At 53.9% G+C, this 17,042-nt stretch overlaps 9 protein-coding genes across 9 annotated transcripts; 3 read left to right on the top strand and 6 right to left on the bottom strand.

The window, feature by feature from the left end:
• Window positions 1–135: 135 nt before the first annotated feature.
• J4E78_004150 (uncharacterized protein) lies at window positions 136–494 on the bottom strand (the record flags this gene model as incomplete). The annotated part of the gene is made up of 2 exons (XM_049364780.1): window positions 136–364; window positions 427–494. 2 exons carry the CDS (start codon window positions 492–494, stop codon window positions 136–138), a joined length of 297 nt encoding a protein of 98 aa, XP_049223858.1.
• A 1,711-nt stretch (window positions 495–2,205) lies between these two features.
• LSM6 (U4/U6-U5 snRNP complex subunit lsm6) lies at window positions 2,206–2,579 on the bottom strand (the record flags this gene model as incomplete). Its single annotated transcript, XM_049364779.1, has 3 exons — window positions 2,206–2,234; window positions 2,289–2,402; window positions 2,453–2,579. The coding sequence occupies 3 exons, from the start codon at window positions 2,577–2,579 to the stop codon at window positions 2,206–2,208; spliced, it is 270 nt and encodes an 89-aa protein (XP_049223857.1).
• A 359-nt stretch (window positions 2,580–2,938) lies between these two features.
• J4E78_004148 (uncharacterized protein) lies at window positions 2,939–4,452 on the top strand (the record flags this gene model as incomplete). Its single annotated transcript, XM_049364778.1, has 3 exons — window positions 2,939–3,249; window positions 3,298–4,201; window positions 4,288–4,452. 3 exons carry the CDS (start codon window positions 2,939–2,941, stop codon window positions 4,450–4,452), a joined length of 1,380 nt encoding a protein of 459 aa, XP_049223856.1.
• Window positions 4,453–4,656: 204 nt separating this feature from the next.
• J4E78_004147 (uncharacterized protein) lies at window positions 4,657–5,646 on the bottom strand (the record flags this gene model as incomplete). The annotated part of the gene is made up of 1 exon (XM_049364777.1): window positions 4,657–5,646. One exon carries the CDS (start codon window positions 5,644–5,646, stop codon window positions 4,657–4,659), a length of 990 nt encoding a protein of 329 aa, XP_049223855.1.
• A 2,697-nt stretch (window positions 5,647–8,343) lies between these two features.
• Window positions 8,344–9,417, bottom strand: J4E78_004146 (uncharacterized protein; the record flags this gene model as incomplete). The annotated part of the gene is made up of 1 exon (XM_049364776.1): window positions 8,344–9,417. One exon carries the CDS (start codon window positions 9,415–9,417, stop codon window positions 8,344–8,346), a length of 1,074 nt encoding a protein of 357 aa, XP_049223854.1.
• A 741-nt stretch (window positions 9,418–10,158) lies between these two features.
• AMT16_2 (Phospho-2-dehydro-3-deoxyheptonate aldolase amt16) lies at window positions 10,159–11,342 on the top strand (the record flags this gene model as incomplete). Its single annotated transcript, XM_049364775.1, has 2 exons — window positions 10,159–10,164; window positions 10,224–11,342. 2 exons carry the CDS (start codon window positions 10,159–10,161, stop codon window positions 11,340–11,342), a joined length of 1,125 nt encoding a protein of 374 aa, XP_049223853.1.
• A 150-nt stretch (window positions 11,343–11,492) lies between these two features.
• Window positions 11,493–12,709, bottom strand: J4E78_004144 (uncharacterized protein; the record flags this gene model as incomplete). The annotated part of the gene is made up of 2 exons (XM_049364774.1): window positions 11,493–12,389; window positions 12,440–12,709. The coding sequence occupies 2 exons, from the start codon at window positions 12,707–12,709 to the stop codon at window positions 11,493–11,495; spliced, it is 1,167 nt and encodes a 388-aa protein (XP_049223852.1).
• Window positions 12,710–13,303: 594 nt separating this feature from the next.
• On the top strand, window positions 13,304–14,506 carry J4E78_004143 (uncharacterized protein; the record flags this gene model as incomplete). Its single annotated transcript, XM_049364773.1, has 3 exons — window positions 13,304–13,914; window positions 13,961–14,336; window positions 14,387–14,506. The coding sequence occupies 3 exons, from the start codon at window positions 13,304–13,306 to the stop codon at window positions 14,504–14,506; spliced, it is 1,107 nt and encodes a 368-aa protein (XP_049223851.1).
• Window positions 14,507–15,254: 748 nt separating this feature from the next.
• J4E78_004142 (uncharacterized protein) lies at window positions 15,255–16,960 on the bottom strand (the record flags this gene model as incomplete). Its single annotated transcript, XM_049364772.1, has 4 exons — window positions 15,255–16,436; window positions 16,487–16,618; window positions 16,690–16,873; window positions 16,920–16,960. 4 exons carry the CDS (start codon window positions 16,958–16,960, stop codon window positions 15,255–15,257), a joined length of 1,539 nt encoding a protein of 512 aa, XP_049223850.1.
• Between the last annotated feature and the right edge of the window lie 82 nt (window positions 16,961–17,042).

The raw sequence follows: 17,042 nt of genomic DNA, 5'->3' as shown, positions 1-17,042 counted from the left end.
TTGCTGCGCTGGAGGATGTGGTACGTACTTTTGTTATACAAGTCGTTGGGGAAGTGATCCAGTCCCAGATTTCGTCACTGGGTGGCCGTTTTCAAGTGTTCAGTCGGTTCAAGAGATGTCTTGACTGCTCAATCACTACCAGCCCGGTCCCTGGCCAAACGGATACCGGTGGCCGGCATCTTCTAGGAAAGCATGACCAGTCTGGCTCTTGGTCAGGTGACCGTTTGCCCGTGTCATCTTCGTTCCGGTCTGGGGATGCAGCAACTGGGTGTCCGACTGCGACCGTGTGAAGGGCATGGCGTCTGCAGTGATGTTCAGCTTGTTCCACTCCGCCCAGTTGGTATCGTCACGAGCTAGCAGACTGCTGTAATGATCAGTGTCGCGGCGTGGTGGAGATGGGGCTGAAGCAGGCCGGTTTGCTACTACGAAGCCGCGCTGTACGTTGTTCGTGGGGGATGCGTCTTCATGTGTCGCGACCTTGCCGACGGAGTCATGGTGGGGCGCGGGATGAATGTTGGAATGATAGTTCAGTCTCATCCGCTTGTCAAAGGTCGCAGGGATGAGATATCTCAATTCAAGGTGGGGTTGGGAAGGCAATGGAAGCGCTGTGTCAGAGTCGCGATCCTCTCTAGTCCAGGATATGATCGAGACGGGCGGTGGTGTATTGCTGACATCGTCATTCTTAGGCGAGACTGGTTTGCGCCCGGCAAAAAGGTCGACGACCCATTTGTGCCATACTCCAAGAGAGGGCTTTGTTGAGCTTACCGATGATACCTGAGCCAAAGTTGATGCAGTGACGGCTACCACTGGAGTACAATCTGTTGCAGTAACGGCCACAACTGGAGTCAGAATTGCTGGAGCAACTGTCGACACTGAAGATGGGTCTGCCGTAGTGGTTGTTGCCGCTGATGCTGGATGTGCTGTAGCTACTGTTGATGCGGATGATACTGCGACCGTCGTATCCGGCCCTGTCGACGGTGAGTCTGGTGTAGCAACTGCCACTCCTGGTGGTCCATCTGCTGTAGTCTCCTCTGACACTTGGAAAGGGCCCGCTGTAGCATGTTCGGCGACAGGAGAGTCACCTAATGTAGTATCCGTTGTCGCTGGTAGAGTTTCTTCCGGCCAAGACCAGTCTGGCTGAGGGTACCAAAGAGGCGCCAGGTTCAGGAGAGAGGCGGGCGGGTCGTCATCCTCATCCGCAGCGCTATCGGCTGCTTCTGAGCTGTCTGTGGTAACAGGGGCTCTGTCACGTATTAGTACGGTTCGGAGACCGCTTTTGAAGGCGCCGGCAGACTCTTGATCGTCAGTTGTTAGTACATGGCGCCTGGCGAAGGACGATCCGTTATCATCGACAGGATTGCTATTGTCGTCATGGATCGGGTCGTTGGATTCAGCAGAAAACGTGTGCACTGAGCCGGTCAGCGGATTCATTTGGTTGATATACCGAATGAAGCAACGATGTCTACCTTTTGGTGCTTTTGTAAGGCTCTGCGCATCGTTGTTTGTTTGTTTTGCTTTCGGCTTCTCGACGTGGTACTTCTTGCTGGTTCTACGCGACTTCGCCTGGCTACGGAGCTGGGCGCGAGACTTGACTTTGGGCACAGTCATCGCAAAACGTGCAGCTGGATTGGATGAGATTAGAAGGTTAGTGCATGCCACTCGTAGCACGAGCGATGCGAGTGCGGCAATGCGTGAGATCTGTAAAGTGCAATTCAAAATCAGACGTAGAGGCGCGGCTTGTTGTTGTGTATGCTAACAGTAGCTGCGCGTAGACAAGTCCACAATGTTTGCAGGGTCCAACAGCGCAGTGCGCGTCGCGACAGCGCAAAGTCTAGGTGAACCAGTCGTAAGACAGGGATTGCAAATTTAGGAGACAGTGACGACATGGTGAAGGAGAGCGGGAATGAGAGGAATACGTATATAGTCTTCACCGTTGACCATATTGGGGTGGAGGTGACGGTGAGTTGATACAGAGGACGGCGCCGAGATACTTAAGAGCAGTTCAGAAGTTTGCGTGACTGTCACTTGCACCACCCGACAATCAGCTTTAATATTGAATCATTCGTGGAAGCGTCAGGTGTATACCTCATGACAGTCGTCCAAGCTCATATTGGCGCTGAGTATGTGTAAGATACGGGTCATCGATCATCACGTGTGGCTTGTCGCCGCGTCCACCCTGCTTCTAGACTAGAAAGCCGCGGCTTCTCATGCCTTGTCTGCGCAGATGTATGTGACTGCACGTCCGTTAGTACTCAGTGAAGTGAAAAGCAAAGTGGTGTGTTGGATACCATTGTTACCACGGACGAAAGCATCTCCCCAATTCCGGGTGACGCGTCCCTCAGACACCTCCTTGCATCGCTCCAGTGCAATGTTCATGTAGCCATCTACTGACTGAAGGTCGCCTATATGGGGATTAGTAATTGATGTGCATCATAGGCACGTCAAGGGCTACCTTTGTAGATGATACCAGAGTTCAGCTTGACGGTGACGGGAGCTCCGATGATTTCACTGAGGAAGCCGCTAGGATCTCTAGAGTCACCGGCGGCGTCGGGTGCTGGGCTTTCACCGTTGGTGGACATGGTGATGAGGGTGGTGGTGATGCCGAGTTTTCTAGCAAACAATCAGCAACTTGTTGCGACGCATCTAGATGGATCTTACGTTGATGCTCAAGTAGGCGTAAGTAGATATTTCCTGAAGTCGGTCGCCGATGATACGGACGTGAGAGATGGCGATGTTGGGTCGTGTGGAAAGGCAGAGTGCACGGGCCCAGTCTCTTCCTCATCGCGAGAAGCGTGACTGCGCGCGTTGAGGCCCCACCTGCACCAACCCGCGCCTGCCCCGACAGCGGCCTTCCAAGGTTGCCCTTTCCTACACACTACCCTGGGGTAGCACGACACCTCCTCCGCCCACTCAGACCGCCCATGGCACCGCCCGAACCATGACCGACACACCCGCGAGCGTCGCACCACCCAAGAAACGCAGCCTGTTCAAGCGGGCGGCATGGCAGGATGCGCCCAAGAAAGACGGCGAGGACATGTTCAGCCACTCCAACGAGTTCAATGACATAGTCGCCGAGCAAGCGAGGATCCGCGCAGAAGAGAAGAAGCAGGCCGAGGCAGCCAGGAAGCGCAAACACTCTGAGCCGCGCGACCAGAAGCGCCGTCGCATATCAAACGACACCGAAGAGCCCGTGCCTACCAAAAGTAGCTCAGCCAGCAGAGAGCGGGCGAGTAGGACCGCCAGTAAAGTGTACGCATCAGGCCCTACATCGCAATGTTAGTACTAACAATAGCTCAGGCGCAGCAAAGTATCCCCCTCTCCCGCGCCATCGCATCCGCCGCCGGACTCGCTCACGGCCCGGTACGACTCCCTCACCAAATCCGCCTCCTCGAGTGTTTCATTGCCACAACAGACATCTTCCGTCATTGACCTGGGCGATTCAGACCTGGACGACGACTCGGGCTATGTTTCCAAGCCGCACAACGACAAGTCTGAGTTGGACTACAAACCACCGAGCTCCAACGACAAACAGCCCATAGCCGTTCGACCATCGAAGCCACCTCCTATAGAGATCAAAGATGACGACGACGACGACGAGGAAGATGAGGAAGGCCTGGATCCTACAATAGCTGCATTGCAGGCCAGGGCACGAGCGCGCGTTGCAGCGGCCAAGGCGCAAGCCGCAGCAGCATCAAACGGCGACGCTCCGAAAGCACCCATAACGCAGCTCTTCATCGACCCACAAATACCCGGCGCAAATCCGTTGATGGTCAAGGTCAGGATAGACAGCACCATCGAGAAGCCACGGCTGGCATGGTGTCAGAAAGAAAAGTTCTCGCCTGAAACAACACGCAACGTCTTCTTCACATGGAAGGGCGCACGCCTCTTCGATAGCACATCGATACAGCGCTTAGGAATAAAGGTGGAAAACGGCAACCTATCCGTCGAAGGAGACTCTAACATTTACGACGACGTCAACCTCCCCAAGATTCATGTCGAAGCGTGGACAGAGGAGATCTACAGGCAGTGGAAGAGGGATGAGGCTGCGGCAGCTGAGGCGAGAAAGATCGCCGCCGCAACACCTGCCGTGGCAAAAGAAAAGACTCCAACACCAGAGCCCGAGCCTGAACCCGCTTCCAACCGGGTCAGGTTGATCCTCAAGGCGAAGGGTAAACCCGAGTTCAGGTTGACAGTCAAACAGGTATGTGTCAACTGTCCCTTTGGGGTATGCACAAAAGTGCGACGCCAAACCTCATCAGCCTTGTCCAAATGCTAACTAGTCATTAGGAGACCACCGTCGCCCACATCGCAAGTGCCTACAAGAACAGCCAAAAGATCGATAAAAGTCAGCCAATTACGCTTATGTTCGACGGTGAGCGGCTAATGCCCATGGATACTGTGGAAGAGTGCGATCTTGATGACAAGTGTATGGTTGAAGTTCTCTTCAAGTGATTAGGTTTCCAGTTGGGATACAACAGAACACCCCTGCTTTCTTGTTTCCTCTCCTACAGTTGCTTCTTGCTTATTTTGGCGTTGATTTTATGACACGACCGCAAGCATGGCGTTGGTGGAGTACCAGACAGGATATAAGCATTTGTTGCACGTGCATAGCGACGACTTGGCTTCGCTCATCTATTTGTTGATCCTACAGACTTCTCAGATATTGGGGTTCTTTCTCCGGTTCGCACCACCATCCAGAATCAACTCCTGCCCACTCAAGAAACCCGCACCCATGACGTACTCGACCATCTCAGCGAGATCTTCTCCTCTACCCACTCTGCCGGCTGGATGTTGCTTGTGGTAAAGCTCGTCCAAATCATCCGCCCAGGCCTTCATCCTCAGCTTCGTCGCTTCCTCCTCATGAGGTGCAGTCTCTTTGTACGATCCGTTTTGCGTCTCTTTGATCTGCAGATCATAAGCTTTGCACTCGTGCTGCACGCTGACCCAGCCCGGCGAGATCGCCATAACACGGATTCCCCAGCGTTGGCACGAGACAGACATGGCCTGTGTAAGAGCCAGTACACCGCCCTTGCTCGCAGCATAGCCTTCGCAATCCGGGTCCGACTGATGAGCGCGGAAAGAAGCGACGTTGATGATGCAGCCTCCTTCGTCGAATTTGTCATCGCCATGGAGATTCAGCGGCAACTGATTGAACTCGTCCGTACGCTTCAAATCTTTCGTCCGATCAACACCCGGCGTAGCGTCTTTCTGCGTGTTCTTGCTCTTCATGAAGGGAATGACGGCTTGGCTCATATAGAAGGGTGCGCTGAGATTAGTAGCAATGTACTGTTCCCATTGCTCCCCCGTAGCGACATCTTCCATGGTCCCATTTCCTGCGTTGAAGAAGCCTCGCGCTACACCTGCATTGTTGACAAGGACATCTATGCGACCGCCGAAGAATTCCGCGGCTTTGGCAACTGCGCTGCGGATCTCCTCTGGATTGCGGAGGTTGGTTATCGAAGAGCTGACGCGTGGTGCGTAGGAGGCCAGATGTGTGTTTACAGCGTAATCCAATTCGTCTTTGTCGAAATCGATGATGAACACGCGATGCGATGCTGGTAACGAAAGCAAATGTCGTGCTGTGCAGCGGCCGATGCCTCGCGCACCGCCGGTGATGATGATGTTCTTGCTCTTAGTAGACGGCATGATGTTGGATCTGAACTTTTCTGAAAGCGCAAACGCAGGGTCTGGACTGTATCGTACAGACAAGCCGCTTCTTATATCTATCCTATCCGCGTTGGTGGCGCCTCACGCGCGGCAGCAATATCAAGCACCTGGCAGCGGGGAGCACACACCCTTTCAGCCTATTCAGCCCACCTTGGCTTATCCAGAACAGTAGTTCAAGGCCGCTTGTCCGCGAAAGCCCTATCTGGAATAGAAAGGCAGCTTCATAAACGTGCGTGCTGTTGAGAAAGCTTGGTGGGTCTGCATGTGGTGGTGGGATACGTATCCCGTGGATTGGAAGCAGGCCCGCGGTTCCGTCGTCTTGCGGCCTAGCTTGCTCCGACGGAACGTTGGGTTTGGAGATTTGATGACTGCATAGCGCTGTATACGTTGCCTCGGGCTGCTCGTTGTCTAAGACATGCTAAGCGATGTGTATTGGGCGTGCCTGCAGAGCCGTTGGAGGAGATACGGATTCCGGGAAGACGGATCGGCTTGCGGGCCGTGGAATGTGCTGTTAGCCAAAGGGATCCAACCAACACCGATGATGGCCCAACGCTGGTTCTCCTGCCCTTTGTTTCTGTCTCGCGCAATATTGTCTTCCGTTTTTGACATTACCGCGCGAGGTTCTCACTTCACGCGGTGGTTGAGAGATCCACTCTTGCCGTGTTGTCGATTTCGCCGAGGTTAAAATGCGTGGCCTAACTACTATCACGACTGCTCATCTCGGATGTTGCTACCTATCATCTCAATTTCTCCATGCGCTCTCACAAAGTGCTGCGCTACGATCATAATAGAGCAGTTTGAGCAAAACGATCCTTCTGATGGAGGGATACATTCACGATGCCCATGGCGTCATCATACCTCCACCGCCTGGAGGCCGCCGAACGAGTGTCAAAGCGGATAGTCTCCTCATCGATACCCCAAAAGCAGGACATACCGCTGGGTTACTCTATCGAATGAACCTGCTGATAACCTGATGAGGCTTCCTCCTATATATTGCCCTCGTCCCTCACAGGAAGTACTCAATATTTCTCCTACCAAATCTGAAGCCCTTGCGTGGATCTCTCGTATCCTTCCTATTCTAGACAGGCAATCGATCGTATGTAAGACATCGAATCCAATCTTCAAGTACGTCAGGAGGAGTATACAAAGGCAGCCTCTTTGACATATGTTTTACATTATGCAGCTGCGTAGACCACTACCTACAGCCCCTCGAACAGAAACAAAGGAACTGTGTGTCTCGAACACGAGATCGCTGCAGTGAAACTACGCACACATGACGCTTCTCAGAAAAATGGCCTCGTTGGTACATCTGATAGACGACTATATGTAATCACCTGCGTTCACCAAGTTTGCTCACCAGCAGGAACCAAAATGCGCATCGCTATCCTCACCGTTCTTTTCCCAGCAATACACGGCGCCATTGTCCCGGCTCCTCTCTTCTTTGGGAATCCGGAAGATAGTCAAGTCGCATCACTAATCGGGTTTCTGGAAACATACGTAGATCACATGCCTTCAACGGCGGATTCTACATTGACTTCTGTATTCAGTCAAGCTACTCCAGCTGTGTCAACGACGGTTTCATGTCTGTCTACCGTCACAAAAGATCCGTCCCTCAACACTGGAAGTACGCTCACCTCATCATGGGTGGTAGATGGCCCTGGTGCACCCAAATCGGCTCCTTCTCCAGTAACGCTTACCTCCACGGTATTGGTTGTAATCTCAGGAAGCGCATACCAGTCGCCGACTCCTTCCACTTCTGTCGCAACATCAACTAGCTCAACCAATGTGAACCTCGTTGTCAGCACAACAATGAGCGCGGCACCCTCTACATCCGACTCTGTGGCTCTCACACCACCGTATACGCCCCAGGGCATACCACCAAGCCCCGAAGGCATACCACCGGACTTCCACAGCACATTGATACTTCTCTCGACATGGACATCACTCAAATGGAAACCACTGCCCTTGCCCATGAACCCGACATCTCTAAAGCCAACATCTACATCAACAAAGATAGTCACTATAACACAGCCAGCCTCCACAACAAAGCCAGTCTCTACGTCCAAAAAGCCAGTCTCTACGTCCAAAAAGCCAGTCTCTACATCAACAAAGCCAGTCTCTATAGAACAGCCAGCCTCCACAACAAAGCCAGCACCTACGTCCAAAAAGCCAATCTCTACATCCAAAACGCCGGCCTCTACCTCCAAAAAGCCAGCATCTACGTCGAAGTCAGATCCGGGCCCTACTGTCATCACGAGCGTGATCAAACCGGATACGCGCTGCCCGTATCCTTATCCGCACATCTATTGTGGTAAGACGAAGACGACGTTGATAACGATGACGAGCAAGGCGAGTTAAAGAGTGAAGTCGAAGATGCGCGGTGCCGGTGTTCTCATCTCAGGAACTAGATGTTGTGTTGGTGGCTTGATGGCTTTGTCGATGGGAAGCTTCCGTAGTTACTGTTCTAGATTAGGTTCTTGAGGAGATGCGACAATCGGATACGTGTGAGGCTGCGTATATTTGGTACATTTCTCCCCTTCCCATCAGCCCTTGATGCAATAGTACTTTCCCGGTTCTACTTTAGTGTTACAACAGGAGATTGTTTCTTCTCCATACAAGTCACTTCGTAGCAGACAACAAATGTGGCATTGTCGCAGTGACCGCTTCAGCAACTACCTATCTTGTCGCCATTTCTTCCGAGACTTTGCGCCCAGCACACTCCTGCATCATCCTGTCTTGCACATTCTTCGCAGCGTGCGCATAAGCTACGATGTCTACATCTATGGCCTTGCCATCTGCGCCTCCGTCAAAGACCTCGTAACTGAACCAGCCCCTGAAGCCTGTCTTGAGCACTGCCTTCGCAACATCAACAACCGGTAGATATCCTCCATTGTAAGGAAGAGGTCTAAAATCGTGACTCCACCGTCCACGAGGTAACAAGCCGGCATGGTCACGCTCAGCATTGAACGGCTGAGGAACCTTGTACGCATCGCTGATCTGCAACAGGTAGATCTTATCCTTGGGAACAGTAGCACTCAGCTCCTCCAAGCTCTTCTGAAATCGCTTCTCCAATTCCTCCTTCGACACATCTTCTCGCAGGCCAGATGCTGTTCTAGGATCGCCCCACTCTCCACCTGCAGTCTGAAAAGTATCAAGACAAAGACCGATATTAGGACGGTCTACCTGCTGCACAATGTTCCAGACGTCTTTCCAATCCGGCGCATGCGTCGACCAACACCAGTTTTCATAAGCCAGTCGGAAGTTGTGTTCTTTGAGCATATCGCATAGCACCTGAAGATCGGACACCATCTTGCTCCTGTCCAGTTTCTCGAGCGGTGAGTCTGTCGATCCAACTTGCAGCATATCCGTCCCACAGGCCTGCATGATGCGGATCCAGCCGCGTGCGCGCTCCATGGCGTCTTTGCGGCCGTCGGAACCTTCGGGCCAGCCTTCGTAGTTGGCAAAGGGCTGCAACATCATGATTCCGAGGTTTCGCTTGTCGCATTCTTTTTTGATCTCGGCGGCTACTTTGCATAGTTTGTCGTAGTTGGATGGCTCGACTTCATGCCCGAGGAGAGTTTGGCCGTACGACAGGATGTCGGGGAAGGAAAGCTCAACTGCGCTGAAACCTGCGGCGGATATGGCGTCGAGGCGATCGAGGAGTGGCGGAGGGTTTGAGGGCGATCCGAGCGAGCATGTCGCGTAGCTGATGGGGATAGATTGAAGGGTGGTGTAGTCGAGCGCGCCCATGATGATTATAGTTCGGAAAGTTCAGATACGTTAGTAATGATCTATTGTTGCAGGGCGGAAGTTGCGATCTTGTGTATGGGTGAAGTAGCTATATGCTGGCGCGCAACGGCTCTGTCGGTATGGCATGGCTGTGACGTAGATGTGGTGGGTAGCGATGACGGCACACTTGTCAAAGTCTAGTCGGCAGCTCGTACAAGCTCTGTTTGGCTGTCGAAGCAAATCTAGAGAGGCTTGGAGATAGCCAGATGTCTGCTAGTATCCATGGATCTATCGCTAGATCTCGTGAGAAAGTAAAAGTAATGTCCGTCTTAACGGAAGCTTCAACGAGCCCCGCGGTCATCACATTCGCGGAAGAGGCATCTACCTTTGCTATTGAACATGTGGGGAGATTTGATAGTGGGAACCAGTCCAGTGCTTTGTATTTCACTGCACGTAGCCGTAAATTTACCAAGGTAAGGCCCGAACGGCCCTTTTTACATGCTCGGTGTGCGGGCGTGCCTGGACCGGCGATGATGATTGAGGCGCGACCCCGCGCCACCTGAAAATCGGCGCGAATGCACCAATGAGGATCCCGCCGACTGCCGTCATACCAGAAAACATTCGACTCATAGGGTCCGGTATCGTCTGCAAGGAGAAGAAGAGCAGATAAAACCACTCTCGCCGTCCTGTTCAGCGCTCCCACTCTTCCCTCTCCCGTATACCCGACAATTGTCTAGCAGATCCTACGTCATCTCTAGAGACATGTCTGTACGTACACCACCATCACCATCACCACCGCCCCCAGTCGCTCTAACACGTCGTCGCAGTTCCACATCCAGAACCCAGCCGTGGGCGACCCACACAACTCGGAAGACTGGCGCATCAAGGGCTACAACCCCCTCACCCCGCCCGACCTCCTCCAGAGCGAAATCCCCCAGACAGCCAAGTCAAGAGACACGGTCCTCAAGGCGCGCGACGAAGCCGTCGAGATTGTCCAGGGCAAAGATGCACAGCAGCGGTTACTCGTCGTCATCGGCCCGTGCTCCATCCACGATCCCCCCGCCGCCCTCGAATACTGCGACCGGTTGATGAAGCTCAAGGAGAAGTACCAGGATGATCTTCTCATCGTCATGCGCTCCTACTTGGAGAAGCCGCGTACGACTGTAGGCTGGAAAGGTCTCATCAACGACCCGGATATCGACAACAGCTTCAAGATCAACAAGGGCCTGCGCATCTCAAGACAGCTCTTCGTTGATCTGACAGAGAAGGGTATGCCTCTGGCCAGCGAGATGCTGGATACCATCTCGCCTCAGTTCCTGGCCGATATGTTCAGCGTAGGCGCAATTGGCGCCAGGACCACGGAGTCGCAACTTCACCGTGAGCTTGCGTCGGGCTTGTCCTTCCCAGTGGGTTTCAAGAACGGCACAGACGGTACGCTCGATGTCGCTATTGACGCTATCGGCTCCGCGAAGCACCCCCACCACTTCCTCTCCGTCACCAAGCCCGGTGTTGTCGCCATTGTCGGCACCATTGGCAATGACGACTGCTTCATCATCATGCGCGGCGGAAAGAAGGGCACAAACTACGATGCGAAGAGCGTCAAGGAGGCGCGCGAGAAGCTAGAGTCCAAGGGCATGAACTCGCGCTTGATGATTGACTGCAGCCACGGCAACTCGGAGAAGAACCACATGAACCAGCCCAAGGTTGCGCATGCGATTGCTGAGCAGATCGAGGCGGGTGAGACCGCTATCATGGGTGTCATGATTGAGAGCAACATCAAGGCTGGTACTCAGAAGGTACCCAAGGAAGGCAAGGCTGGCCTCGAGTACGGCATGTCCATCACCGACGCGTGTATCGACTGGGAAACCACCGAGACGGTGCTCGCCGAGCTTGCTGAATCGGTTGCGAAGAGGAGGACTCTACTCGGCCAGAACGGCACCCACTAAAAGGCCATTCTCTCTTCACGTACTATGATCTGCAGGCACGGCGTAAGGATGGGGCCGGCGTTGTCATACGTCTCATATTCAAAAGCATGTACATGGGTCTTGGGTACGGATTACGATTCAAAACATTACAGGCAAAAGCTATACTATTCACTACAACTCCATGATCTCTGGTGTATCGTCGTCACCGTCATCTGTGCTGTGTCCGGGGTACTTGTCGTACCAGTCTCGCGGATTACCGCCTGGTAGACACAGTCCCAGTCGCCAGAAATAATCGCGATGGGCGAAGAACAGCTGCCAGAACTTGAAGCGGGTGGGCACGCCCCAGGCAGGCTTATCCTCATCGCTCCCGGCAATGCAGTGCGTATCCTCGTCGCCCTCGCAATAGTGGATGTCGGCTACCGAGAAGGGTAGGCTTGACTCGGATATGAATATCTCTTCGCTGTGCATGCTGAAGCCCCATTCCGATAGCGGCAGCAAAGGTACCGGGTCGCCAATATGAGTGACACGGTGGAGTTTGTTATGGTCGTGGTCCGTGGCGATGCCAAAGCGCTCATCTACGTACTTGTTGAAGTGCTTGTTGCCTAGTCGTGGTTCGCCGAAGGTGGTCACATGGGGTTCCCATCCACGAGCCTTGAAGTCTAGCCCGGCGAGAGTTGCTATAGCACCGCCCAAAGAGTGTCCCACCAAGACCAGCTTGTAGTCGGGATACTTCTCCATAGCCTTAGACACATGTGGCAGGACCACCTTGCGTGTGTTGAGCCAGGAGGAATAGAAGCCCGTGTGGACAGTACAGTTCTCGCACTTTGGCGGCTCTGCAGGTGGCGCATCGTCATCTACGTCTAGCACAGGCGCGATGAAGTCTGAAGTATCGTCGTCATCGTCGCCAGGGTATGGAACGTATTCTTGCGGGATAGTGGAAAGGTCCGCGATGGTGTTGGCGACAGAGTAGGTGCCTCGGAAGGCGAGGATCAGGCGCGGGTTGGTACGAGAATGCGAGAGCGCGATATAACCGCAGGAGTCAGACAGGAAAGGACCAGTATTCCATGCCTGTATATATCAGCACCTCATGCGACACATTGCTGGATGCAGCGACGTACCGTGACCAACTCGAACGTCTCAAAGTCGCGGTCTCCACAGCGGCTGGCGCATTTGAACGGCTTCTGGATGCCCAAGCCCGCTGTGCCTACACAGTAGGATATGTCGACAATGCGCGCGAGTTCTTCGAGTTCCCAGAAGAGGGCCTGCGAGATCAGCGTGGTGTCATTGCCGCGGAGTAGGGGCTGCTGCGTCGCATCGCCTCTACCGCTGGCGACGAAGGATGCGCAGAGCACAAAAGAAGACAGGAACAGGCCGCGTAAGATGCCCATCAGTAATGTCGGTTCACATATCCACAGGCTGGGCGGTATTGGAGGATGGGCTTGGTGGTGAGGTCAGAGGGACGGATGTGAACTAGTCGCGTGAATCGGCTGCGTGTGAAGCGTCCCGAGGTCACCAGGGGATAACAAGGTTTGTCCCGTATGCCGCCTGCACACAAGCTGTGATGCTATGAATAACACTCGACGTAGATAACTATCCCATATGGCTTGCTATCGAATTGTTAAAGCACAATGCAGTGCAGCCGTCGGGTGAACACGAATTCCGGTATGCCCAGTGGCGTCAGCGCCGAGGGTCCCAAGACCGCGCCAAGAACGGAAGGCACTCTGTTCGCGCTTTCCCGAACCTTGGAAGCTAGTGACATCATAGGGTGAAACGAAAGCAACAAATGGGTGGTTCATATTTGCAGGCTACGGGCTGCACGCTGCTGACACGATACCACCCTTTCCCTCCCCCCAAGATACGCCGACGCGTACAAGACACACGCTCACCCGTTGGCATCCGGACAAGACGCGACCGACTTCTCTTGTCTCCGCCGCATCCGCACTTTTCTCCTGGGCACTCCATCGTGCCACCGCTGCCACACAATGGCCACCGAGCAATCATCAACAGAGCCCTTGAGGCCCGTGACGCCTGCCGCCGATGCATCACGACCGACGACGGCGGGCCAGGCCGACACGCTGCCCGTACCCGGCGTACAGGTCGACGGCGTGAGCGACGATGAACGAGAGCCGCGCAGCACGACGGCCGCCAGCAACGACGCCAACCTCACCCCCAGCGCACAACCAAGCCGCGCCCCGTCGCCCAATCCCCACGCCCAGTTTCCCCACACGCAGGTCACGTACGAAGACCCGGACTTCACCCGCCCGCCGCCGCTCAACTACACGCTGCGCACGCGCAAGAAGTCCATCTTCTGGTTCTGGACCCTCATCATCCTCGACTGCGTCTTCATGCCCATCGGCCTCTACTTTGGCATGTGGTATGGCCTGACGCGCGACCAATTGTCCGCCAATGCCGTCTTCAGTATCAGCACCGCCTTGCTCGGAACCGTGTCGATTGTCGAGTACTTCATCCGCTTCCACAGGCTGTGGAAGAAGGGCTCCAGTTGTAGGGTCATTGGTGCGCAGAGATGGTACCTCGACTGGTTCCACTGGAACTTGTCGGTTGGTTGGTTCTTTGTCATGATTGAACTCATTGCGTAGGTCCTCTTTCCATCTCGAGTGTGCCCAGCTAACAGCTCGCAGTGGCACATGTCCTCATGACCCGCCCATCCGTGTCCTCGCCATGCCAGCCCCGACCATGATGTTTGCCATCGGTTGCGAACTCCTCCTCGTAGACATTCTGCGCATCATGAAAGTACCCGCACCGTGCCGTATCTCCTCGCTACCCCAGGGCGCGCCTCTCCGTCCGGGTATCTACGCGTACATTGAAGACATTTGCGCTGTCGACGGATCCGGTGGTACCGAGTTCCGCCAGCGATTGAACCTCCGTTACCAGGCTAGCAAGGGCTTCCGCACGATGCTCCACCGCTTGACACTATTCTGGGCCATTGGCGCCATCGTCACAGCCGTGGTTTGCACAGCTATCATCTTCACCATCCAGCGAGACGCTGCCTACGTTGTACGTAATTCCCTTCTCTGCATGGCCTCTTCAATACTAACACCGTTCAGGTCGGCTGGGTTCTCCCCTTCCTCTGGGCCGGTATCTGGACCGCCCTCACCATCCCCTGGGTCCAACGTGAACTCAAGAAAGAGTACGAAGAGTGGACCACGGCCAACTTCAAGGCCTAGATGGCTTAGATTCCCTTTTTCTTATCATGTACAATACACATATATCACTAGGATGCAAACCGAGACAGGAGTTCTGCTACATTGGCGATGGCGTTCGCGGGTTCACATTGGATTTGGGCCGTGTTGATACATTAGATACCACTTTTTTCGCGCAAAATACCAGTATCGCATTTTCCACGTCGTAATTTTCATTCATCTCGTGTATCTTCGCGTACGCGGTATGTACAACCTACCTCATCGCATCCACTTACCCACTCTACTCCACACACACACTTCCAACAATCCAACCCACAGCCGCAGCGTACGTACACGTTACACCAACAAAGCCAATGCAAACCGTTGACATCACGACATCCCCTCAATGGAATCACCCCCTGTTTCGAATGTGGTTGATCAATCGTACGAGTAGTGCGTTTTGGGTGAGATAACTCGTACAATCCGGCTGATAACATGGGCTAAGCTTTTGCCTGATGACATCGTCCAAGGTTTTATGATGCATGGATCCACTTCCCGCGTCTTTCTTGATGCGGATTAGGGTGCTTGGTAGTTGACGTGGGAGTTATTTCCGGTATGTGACGGACATGGTGTTGGGCAGAATGGGTTTCTTAGGTTTACGTTGGGTGCACGATGTTGTGTACGGACCTGTCGTCGCGATGGTTAATCGTCATTGTATGAGCAATGTCGCGTCGCGTCACTATCTTCAAAGATGTTCCTAGCAAATCGGGTATCAATTGTACGGCCGTCCGCCTTACTCTTCCATCACATCCTCTCCGTTCGTCTTGATCTGCTGCTTCATACTTTTATCCCCCTTGACACCCAGTCTAACGACTTCCACATCCCAGCTCTCCATATCTACCAGTACGATCTTGCCCGATGTTCTGAACTTGGGTACGCTGACGAGCAATACCTTTTCTCCAGCAGGACCTTCAATGACTCTCTTCTCAAACTTCTTCTGGCAGCCGGCAAAGTACATGTGCGGGCACTCCTTCAGCATCAAAGGATCCTCGTCTTGGAACGGGTAGCACCATAGTGTATCCGGGGCGGTAGGGGCTACGCAGCGCCACCGCAGCATCATCTCCATAGCCTCTGTCGATTTTACGCGCTTAACGTATTTGAGCAGGTCTTGGACTGTTTGGCCTCCTGTGCCTAGTATGCGGTACCCGTCGATGTCGCCCAACCAAGGGTTTGTGACTGCGTCGAAGCCGTTGAGGGTTGTGTTCGTCTCTATTGGGGGTTCGGCGTAGAGGCGGGTTTTGGGAAAGAGAGCGGGGTGGAGAGGTTGTTGCGGTAGGGCGACGTTGGAAGGATCTGAGGCTCCTGGGAGCATGGTGATGGGGAGCGAGGGAAGGATTTCGCAGAGGAATTCATCGAGGCGCGTGGTAGGTGCTGCGTTGTAGGATGAGGCATCGTATCCGTAGTGTCTTGCTGCGCTCTTCTTCGCGGCAAAGTCTTCGCGCGAGAGGATTGGAGAACCCTTTGCGAGTGAGCCACCTGCTATGACGAGTCGTGTTATCTTCGAGGCCTCTGCCTGTGTGGCCGGATCTGCAGCTTCGCCAGTCAGGTATTCCACTAGTAGATCCAGCGAGACCTCATCGTCGTCTGCGCCAGTCAATTCCAGACCAGAGACCAGGGCTATCTTTCCAGCCCTTTCCCGTTTTGGCGCCTTCTGCTTCTGCTTCGACAGCGCAACATCGTCACGCTCCCATCGCGGTGGTTGTCTCGGTAGATCTGCGCATTGGGTTGCAATCACCATGAATGTGCCGTCTGCTTCCTCCGTGCCCAGTGCTGCTAATATGCATCCCGTTACAAAATGTTGGTGAAGAGGCTCGCCTGTAACTCTGAGACGACCGGACTCGTCTTCCAGCATCATCTCGTCGGCGCCGGAGGAGGATACGTAGGTTTCGCGATGAGGGGGGTCCGCTATCCAGTGCTGTCGAGTGTCAGGTATAATGTTTTGTGTGTTCGCGAAGGGGAGCGTACATCTTTCTCAATGTCGTTCAACACGTTGGGCTTCTCGGCCATCTCCATGTATACTGTCCCTACCACCCAACAAAGCTCGCCTTGCCTCACATCCAGCACTCGTTCAACGAAGGTTGCTTTTTGCCCGCCTAACTTTTGTGATGTTAGCATTCCTTTATACCGTGAAGTATGCATCCCCACTCTCACAGCTTGTTACTGCATACCTCGAAGTCGTTCCACGCATCCTCAGCTCTCTGCTTCACCGTCTTCTTCAATTGCATTAACCGCAAAAAGTACATATCGGCGAATTGTTGCGAATAGTGGCGCTCGGTGCCCGGTGGTAGTACGAAGTCGTGTAGTGGGTTGTACGCCGAATGGTTTCGAGACGGTGCGGGCGGCGCATCCTCACTGTTGCGGTCAGTATTGGGCTTCAAGGTGAATACAGGCAACGTACAAAGGCTCGCCTTTGAGCAGCACATCATTTGATTCGGCCATTGTAGTGGTGAAGTAGCTGTGTTGGAGACGTGGGTGTGCTTGTAAAGTTCCAAAGTTGCAGATCGCGGAAGTCGCGTCGCGC

The sequence above is a fragment of the Alternaria triticimaculans genome (assembly GCF_023758025.1).
Source record: "Alternaria triticimaculans strain BMP 0046 chromosome Unknown scaffold_4, whole genome shotgun sequence".
NCBI lineage: Eukaryota > Fungi > Ascomycota > Dothideomycetes > Pleosporales > Pleosporaceae > Alternaria > Alternaria triticimaculans.
Note: the sequence above shows the minus strand (reverse complement) of the source record. Positions and strands in the feature narration are given on the sequence as shown.